This window comes from Ptychodera flava, assembly GCF_041260155.1.
Source record: "Ptychodera flava strain L36383 chromosome 23 unlocalized genomic scaffold, AS_Pfla_20210202 Scaffold_24__1_contigs__length_23054250_pilon, whole genome shotgun sequence".
NCBI classification, from domain to species: domain Eukaryota; kingdom Metazoa; phylum Hemichordata; class Enteropneusta; family Ptychoderidae; genus Ptychodera; species Ptychodera flava.
The window spans coordinates 10128993-10138095 of NW_027248278.1; the positions used below are offsets into that span (position 1 = coordinate 10128993).

The following is a 9103-nucleotide window of genomic DNA, read 5'->3' on the forward strand; positions in this document are numbered from 1 at the left end:
GAGACCCCTAACATTCTAGCACTTCTTGTTCAAATGCTGCTTTTTGAGTTTGGTTGAGCTGTCTGCATGCACCGTCCGCTCGCATAGGTCCGTTACTTTGACTACGGTCGCCCAGAGGGAGCATCCAGCTACCCGGACAAGAGACCTTGGCAAGGGAAGATGGGCTGTCTGTATATTAGCCAAGTTGATGTCAAATATTTTGAGACTCCTAGTCTGGCAGAGACCCTGCGATTCGCGTTCTTCCCTGTTGGAACACGCGTGCGCCCTTCAGAGACGCGACGCGAATCCCAGGGTCTGGATGTTCTTGCAAGCGACCGGTCGGATTTCTGCCTGATCCGGGTACTTTATAGAACTCCACACACCCGTTAATCTAAAAAAAATGACAAGTACCATAGCCAAATGAAATGAAAAATGAAAAATAAAAACATACTGCGTATATAAGTCTACCAGCTACTAGTAAAAATTTTTCCGCCCACTTAGATAGGTGTTTCTTTTGACGACACTACCCTTATGAAATTCATGTACTTTCAAAAACCGACAGTCGCTGTGTCTGGCAGAGCGTGCTCACAGCTAGCACAGCGTAGCCTTCGAATGCAGGCCCATCATGGGCGCGCACAAAACAAGGCACAGCGACTGTGGAGAGTCTATGAGACTCCTAACATTCTACCACTTCTTGTTCAAATGCAGCTTCGGGCTTTATGCACCCAAGCAAAATGAAAATAGCCATTTGCATATTTTCCTGCACTGGAAATGTATTCAATTCAAAATTGTGTCCAACTTCATGTTTGTATGCCGCATGCGCCTCAAAAGTAAGACTTAAACTTTTGCTCAAATTTCCCTGAAAGATCGTTCAATCTTTCACTTTCAAAATCAAGAATAAAAATCGGGGGTCACCATGCAAATTTTGATACAAGAGAAGCAAATAACTCAAGATTTACAGATATTTGAAATTTAAAATGGCCTCCATCGCTGTGTTAACTCTACAAAGAAAAATAAAATTTTATATTTTCAGAATCTAAGGCAGTGAAAGTTTTTCTTATTCAAAGAGCTTCAAAATGAATCCCTACAAGTGGTAGATCAGAAAAGAATTGAAAAAGTTTTTTGTCCCAATATCTACCCCATCAGCTTAATTTTAACAACTACTTATGGCTGAAATATCTTGATCTGTTCACCCCACTTCCCTGTAAACAAAAGTTCACGATCACCATCGATAACAAGCTGTTCAAGTGTAACCATGGCTGTGGAATGTCAAAAAGATTAACCCTGTCATCACTATGGTTTGACCCAAAGCAGCTGTTATCGATGGTGATTGTGGACCTGTTTACATGGAATTGGGGGGTACAGAGTTTATTGGAGTTAACTGATGATAGTTAACATGAAAGTAAAATCTCTGCTTGGTAAGTACGTATGTTTATTTTTTTTATTTGGTCATTTCAGTAAATCATGGGCTTAGCTGATACATGTTGTGGTCTGGCAAGTAATTCTCATCTCTTTTAATGAAGTTGCACAAATATTTCAAACTGACAGGGAAAATTGAGATGAGATAGCAGTACACACATTATCCATATGCAGAGCAGAGTGTATTCATTTCGTTGAGTAACATGTAGAAATGCAATAAAGCACTGTTTAACATTGTCAGTGTCTTGACATTTTCCCCTATGACCAAATAGGAGAGGGCCAAATAATAGTGTCATCATGTGATTTCAAGATAAAATGGGATGGCAGTCCAGTAGTACACACATTATCCATATACAAATCAATGTGTATTTTTGACTTGCATGTATAAAATACAATGAAGCACTTTTTTTCAATTGCCGCGCAGGGCTCGAATTAACTCCCATTAGGCTACCATTTTCTGAAGTTGGTAGCCCAGTGACAAGGTCTGGTAGCCCATGCATGAATGAAGAGGTTTTCTTTATAAAGGATATTTTTATTTATATCTAGATAATGAAATATTTATTTTGCATGATTCTATCCAGGAAGTGAATATTCTAGTCATTTGACATCAATACCTGCAGATCATAGCCTTAGGAGAACGGTATAGCATGTGTAGTGGACAACGGTGACGCCTCAAAGTTAGACAACCTATTCACACACACGCAGAGCTTGTATGCAAAGTTTGATGTTTGCCATGACAACGACTTTTCACTAGACACGTGTAAACATAACATGGCTAAAAATAGATTAGCTATGAATTTCAGGATGACAACTTGGTACAGTCATGTTCCAATTAATTTCATGGCAATTTTGGCTATATTTCTCCACCATAGTACACTATCATGGGATGATCTCATACACTTCGGAAAGCGTAATTTGTGGATGGCCCGTAAGCTTTTTCTTTGCAGTTTGAATAATTTTGTGTTTAATTGTGATTGATACATTGTGATTAAATAACTATGAAAATGAATTTTTCATTGGTCATCATTTCCCGAGCCTGTTGTCCAAGTACATCAGTTCAGATAATGATATTTAATTGAAAGTTTGTCCCAACAAATTCTAAATTCTACTGCACTGTCGCCTTTTAATTTGCATACCAAAGTCACAGTCTGGCCTTTCTGTGTCCTGCTGGGTTGACTGTATGAGCGTCGGTCATCTCACAGCGATCATCACCATGTCGCCCACTAAGTAATTTCATATCCCAGGCTTTGGTAGTCTGTGTGGGCTACCATTTCATGGAATTTGGTAGCCCCAGGGAAAAAGTTGGTAGTCTGTGGACGCGGGACTACCTGCCAGTCTTGACATTTTGCAGATCTGACCAAATAGAAGACGGCCAAATCGTAATGTCATCATGTGATTTCATGATAAAGTGAGTTGTGCATTTCCTTCTTTGAAAATCTCCTCGTTTTGATAAAAATATTATTTTACCAATTTGATTACTTGGTCTGTAACTTGATGGTAACATCATGTGTTTGAAAGTTAAACAAAATACAAATCTACACAAACAGGAGTTGACAATACTTTAACAATGGTCTGCTCCATGCCTTCTTTGTATTCTGGAATTTTTGTCAAGTTTTACAAGGAGAACACACATTTACTAAGTCACAAACACTAAATTACAATCGTGTTACTTCCTTGCACACTCAATGCTGCCTACGACATATGTAAATATGACAAAGACTGCCAATAACTTAATTTTGTCTGCAGGCGGATGGATCTGATTATCACTTTGCAAGGTCCATGGTCATTGAGTAAAATATCAAAGGCTCACAATTATCATGTGTCCCCTGTGGAAAGTAGCGCCCCCTATCTGTCAGTCATTGCATCTGTCACAAATGAACATCAGTACAACTCTTTTGCATATTAAAATGTTTTGTTTTGTTTTCATAGTAGGGTAGTCTTGCCCAAAATCTGTGAGCTTGTCAAGATGACAGTGGTATTATTGTGTAATGGTGGAGTGATCACGAAACCTAAACACTTGGCAAGGCAGTAACTTTTGTGTACGCTGCAAAAGATACACAATGTAGGCTTTACATGGGTAAAAAATATAACAGTTCAGTCGACGTGTTTTGAACTGATTTTGGTCCTGATTTTTAATAAAACTGAGACAAAATGTCGCTTGACTAGCCAACTAGTCTGACACTATTGGTTAGTAATTCCTCTTTGGGGAGATGTGTCTTCATTTGTGTGCGCAGTGTTACTCGCAGTCTGTTTCCGCTTCCGTAAAAACCCAAACCGCATCTTCATGTTTGTCAGCCAACCATTGGAATATGCAAAGTTGGTGACTCCAAGCTGTTCCCCAAACTCCTTGGCCTTCCTCCGGAGCATTTCGTCGCTGATTGGAAACGTTACGTAGTCAATGTCCCTCAACCATAAGATGAGAGCTTTTTCCAATTTGGGAAATTTTGGAGGTTTGTGTCGCATTTTAGTTGGGCTAGCATTGGTCATATTCAACCACTTATCCTTCCCCCTCAGAATCTCGTACACAGTGCTCCGTCCTATTTCTATATTGTGTTCTTCTTTGGCATATTCTACGACTTTCGCGTACGATTCGTGAGGGTGTAATTCTTTGAACTGACATAGGCTGCGTTTGATGGCGTCTGAGATCTCCACGCGTTTTCGCTTTCCTGAGGTTGGCATCATCCTGAAAATCCTGTCCACAGTTTCGGCACCGGCTGGCACCCCTTCCCAGGTATTTCCGGCCTCATGACACACAGTCCCTGAAAAATGTGACAGTTGCCCTGAATCGGGAAAAGTACGTTGTTCGGTTGTGAGCATGTGGATGGTTCACGCTGAATCTCACTCCATTGAGTGAAAAACGATACATCCTGAGACGTTTGTTCAACAATTGTTCCTTGTTCCCCAACGATCCATTCCCCTTCCTGTTCATCAACCGCTACATTGTTCACTCCATATCCATTTTCACAATCTACTTCCACTGTCTTCTGCACCGCTGTAAATTGACAATCTTCTCCGCGTTTGTCTGTTTCAACTTTAACCTCTCCACCACTGTCCCCTTCAATCAATCTTTGCACAGTCACACACTGTGAACTGGTTGGGTGCCTTTCTGAGTTTTCAAATTTTTGTTGAATTACACCTGAGGAATATTTCCTGTTGTGCACTTCCACTCTATCCTCACAAATTTCATCGATTGCTTCACACTCCATACTCTCTCCGGTTGTTCCGTTTTCCTCGGCCAATTCAGGTTCAATATCCACAGTTCTCTTGGCTGATTGACCGGATGTATTTGTCCTGTTTGTGGCATGAGGCAAATTCACAACACGGATGCCATTTGTTACCGGAGGTTTTCAGGGCTGCTGAGATCGGAACTGACAGAGTTCCCATGCACAGAGCCTGCACTGTCAAATCTCTGTTCACAGCGATTTTCATTCTGATGGTGTTTCTGGGAGACGCTGCCATGTCCGTGACAATGCTCTGAAGTCCGTTTCTGCTTAGAGAAACACACCATATCACATGAAGTTCTACCACAGCTCACGTTATCCTCGCTACAGTCTATCTCATACTGTAATCTGAGTTCTCTGTGGTCACTCTGCTGCTGGGGCTGGGGTTTCTGTTCCGTGCAGTAACAACGTTGACAGATACAGCTCCGCTCCAGTTTAAAAAGTTGAGGATTGCCGCTTTATCTGTAAAACAGAAACATACAGAGTGAAGGTACATCAGATATCATTGGATCTAAATTTCTGAAAAATCATCTTAGAAAAGAGCTGGCATTCCTAATAGTAGCTGCCATGAAAAATGTTTCAAGAAATACATCTCAATATTGATTAACCTGTTTTTGAGATCTAGTTTTCATGTATATTTACCTAATTATTTTCAACATTGTGGTTGCAGCTGCATTACCGAAACTCAATATGAATGTTTGAACCATATCAAATGGTCTCAAAAGCAAACTTTTGGGTGCAGTAAGTTTTACACTTGTTCGAAATAAATCAGGAACCCTTCATCACCTTTTTTTTCAAAGAAGATTTTTTACCTGATGTAAGTTCATATGTAAAAAATGAGACACAAGGAGGGCTATTTATATCTTACCATTTCATGTATTTGATCTCCTATGATAAAATGAATGTCATTTACCTTATTTGCTCAACATCCAATACTTTTCAAAACATACACTGTTTACACACAAAAAAGGTGCATATCGGCACATCAACATAAACAAAATATTGAAAAGCAGATACACAAATTAATACATGAGATGAATAGAAATAGGCAGACAGACAGAAATGTGCATACAGACAACCACCAACATACATACATACATACACACATACATACATATACCATACACCACACACACATACACAGAAACATAGAGACATCAACCTACAGATGTTGACAGTCAGACACACTCTTCGGTTGCATCACAGACAAGGAGAAATTGTGGTTGCACAAGTACCACAGATCATTGTGAAAAATGTCTGTAGTGACCTTGGACGTGAGTGAATAGAACCATGAACCTTCTGTGGTAGTTTCATAGCCCTGTATATTTTTATACAGGGGTTTGCCATCCAAATTGAAAATATCTACTCATGAACATTCCAAAACATTACAATATATTGTCGGGATTGTCTCAAAGTGGCAAAATAGGGGAATTGTTTTGTTATTGTAATGCACATGAAGGCTTTCCTGGAGTATGGGGACATTTCCTTTGTTACTGACTCATATTTTAGGGGGTAAAGGATGAAATGTTACCCGTGTTTAGGGGGGTCTTAAAGTGACTGATTCAGGCAGCATATAGTTGTACACCTTTCTATAGGAGTACCACCCCCTGGGTCATGATAGGACACACTTACCTTTCTCAGTGAGGTCATCTTCTTCTAATCCTTGTAAAAGCAAACTGGTGGAGTCTCTGAAATAAGTACCAAGCTTTCTGACCCTGTTGGTGTGTTTGGCTTCCTCCCATAGATAGTGACACTCTGAAAGAAAAAATAGGAAAGGCTCTACCGTCATGTTCTGATGAAATGATGTTGTTTCACACACACTGTAAGTTCACTGATACATGACTGAAATATTATTCTTTCCTAAAAAGTCACCAATTCAAAATCGACATTATTTTCATCAGAATGTTTGGCAAGAAAAGCACTTGTTGGTCATTAACATAAGTTTACATGTATGGTACTTTCAGAAGTCTTTTGACAACACTGAATGATAGAGTATGGTTTTCATAAGGAAATATTTGTGTAAGGGTGATGAACCTTTGGGACAATTGTAAAATGTATGGGCAATACTCCCAAATATGTCTATTCACCAGATTAAAAGAATGTTTATGGTTGCTCTACCTGGGTATAACCAAACATGTCAATCAAAACAATTTTTGCAGTTTTGATCTACAGTCACTACTGTAACAAGCAAGAAAAGTGCACTGCCATTCATAAAATTTTGAAGCGTTCCTGAAAAAAGTAAACCTGACTCTAGCAATGGGACTCGGTTTCAAAGTTTTATGAATAATTAAAACGAATGGGTCCCACGGGAGTAATATATAATTTATACATTAAAATGAGCAGTTATTACTGTATAGTATGTACACATATTCTCTGAACAGAATCACACTTCTTATTGAAATAGCTATACCATATACATCAACACACACAGCCTGGAGGGACTGTGATCATCACAGGGCGTGGTGCACTGGCGCTAGACTGTAGACAGTAGAAGTGGAACATGGGCAACATGATTGATTTATTGATGGCCAACAGAAATCAGTGCTCCATCACTTTCACTCTTGAAGTCAAGCGTTCTATGCGTATAACACGCAAGGAAAATACTACTAACAAGAAAAGAAAGATTTGGGTGGGGTTGGGGAGCAGCTTTATAAGTATTCATAGAAATACGATAATTTTAGGACTGATTTTCCAAGAGCGTATACGAGGCAGATATCTCTCTGCATGTTGTTATTGTTGATATTCATGAGTTGGGTGACCGAGAGCCACCAAGGTCACGTCGTAGTAAAAGATTTATTTACAACCATATCATCTACCGTGGACACACGAGCGACACCGCAATTCAATTCCCGCATAAACCCATTCCCCAGATACGTCATTCTACCGTCTACAGACACATGTGCGGAGAAACACAAGCGCAGTCCCCGAGGCGCAGTCTTACCTGAACAACTTAAAACCTGTGGGATTCCGTCGCTCGATGACACAAATCGCGAGTTGTGAAGGTCGTCTGCGAATACCAGGCTAATTTTTCGACTTAACGACACGCCAAGATCTTCCGAAGTGTCCATGTTTCAGATAACCAGTTGTAATTTTGCACGAAATATATATATATAAATTGCCGGCAGCTACTTCCCAAAGCAAAGGAGTGGACGGGCGGCGTGAAAACAAAACAACCACACGGGTCACAGCGCAAAGTAAAGGAACAGATGAACAGCTGAGCGCGACAGGAACAAAGCATGTCGGGTAATAATTGGAGAGGGCGCCCCCATGGAGAGGGGAACTACGATGAAATTCTTTACAAATTTCTAAAAAAATTATGAAACAGTGAGTTTTATTCCCCCAGAAAGTTTCCAATTGGCTTCCATGGCTTGATACGTCAGCGCTCTCATGTTATAGTTTCATGCTTCGTTTATTCTTTCATGTACAAAACTTATAAAGGTGTCAGCAATTTATTTTTCCAGTGATTTTGGTTATCATGAACGAAGAAAATCTGAAAAAAAATCTTAAATGTCGCCGAATTTCTGTTGCCGTTTTAGTTTGAGAGATGATTTCAAAAATTTCCATATGCTTTAATAGCTGCATTTTCATGATAAATATGAGTTTGATTTAACAATATCCGTCTTTAAAACAGGCTTTTGGTTTCCTGTCAATGAAACATCTGAAAATCTGAAAATAGGCCTAAATTTGATGACATTGACCTACTTGTGTTTCAACAAAAATCGAAGTTTGCATGCTAGTGTTAGAACTACTAAAGGTCGCACTAATTTATGGCTCAGATTACACATGTACAAGATGCAACAACAGCCACGCATTCAACAACAAAATTTGTCCGAATTTCGCGTGCCTGCAGCTATATTTAGTAACAAACCTGAAATCGCAATCAGCGCTATTGATATCTCTCCGGAAGAAATGCACGATCAAGAATTGCTGCTCTGATTGCAAATTCAATGTATACTACAGTATGGTTGTATTTACTTTATTGCTTAACAACACACTCTGGGAGTGCAGTAAGGAAAACATTTACAAGGCTCAGTTTCATTAACCCTTCCTGCCAGACATGTTCACTACCCCATTTGCCAAGTCAATATATACATATCCTAGTCAATTTTGCTAAGACTTTTGCCAAAATTTTGAGAAAAAAACTGGAGAAATGAAAAATGATGTCCATTTGGTCCAAAATTATCAAACAATTTCAGAAAAATTCATAAAAAATTGGTAGAATGTAGCAGTAAAATTTTGGTGAGAATGATTACAGAAGCCAAAACCATATTTTTCGCCCACTTGGCTTGGTCTGTTATAGTAGCTTTAGCCGCTAAAATCATGTTTACAGTATCTCTGTTTTCATGGGTCTTTAAATGATATTTTTTAAATGTACATGTTGTGCTTCACAATTAAGTTTCATACAATATTTGACGTGACAGTGAAATAATTATATTATGAACTTGGCTCGTGTTGTATAGCGTTGAGGTAGGCTGTACCTGAGA

General features: G+C 39.3%; 1 protein-coding gene across 1 annotated transcript; it reads right to left on the reverse strand.

Moving 5' to 3' along the window:
• Nucleotides 1-1390: 1390 nt before the first annotated feature.
• Nucleotides 1391-7839, reverse strand: LOC139124926 (uncharacterized). The gene is made up of 3 exons (XM_070691042.1): nucleotides 7561-7839; nucleotides 6252-6374; nucleotides 1391-5081 (listed from the first exon to the last, which is right to left on the reverse strand). The coding sequence occupies exons 1-3, from the start codon at nucleotides 7685-7687 to the stop codon at nucleotides 4951-4953; spliced, it is 381 nt and encodes a 126-aa protein (XP_070547143.1). The 5' UTR covers nucleotides 7688-7839; the 3' UTR covers nucleotides 1391-4950.
• Between the last annotated feature and the right edge of the window lie 1264 nt (nucleotides 7840-9103).

What these genes read in the sequence shown, in the direction of transcription:
- LOC139124926 (XM_070691042.1), bottom strand. Translation starts at nt 7,687, where the DNA reads ATGGACACTTCGGAAGATCTTGGCGTGTCGTTAAGTCGAAAAATTAGC. An exon ending in ACAGGTTTTAAGTTGTTCAG is followed by an intron (nt 6,375 to 7,560) that starts GTAAGACTGCGC and finishes TTTTTCTTTCAG; the next exon opens with AGTGTCACTATCTATGGGAG. An exon ending in AGATGACCTCACTGAGAAAG is followed by an intron (nt 5,082 to 6,251) that starts GTAAGTGTGTCC and finishes TCTGTTTTACAG; the next exon opens with ATAAAGCGGCAATCCTCAAC.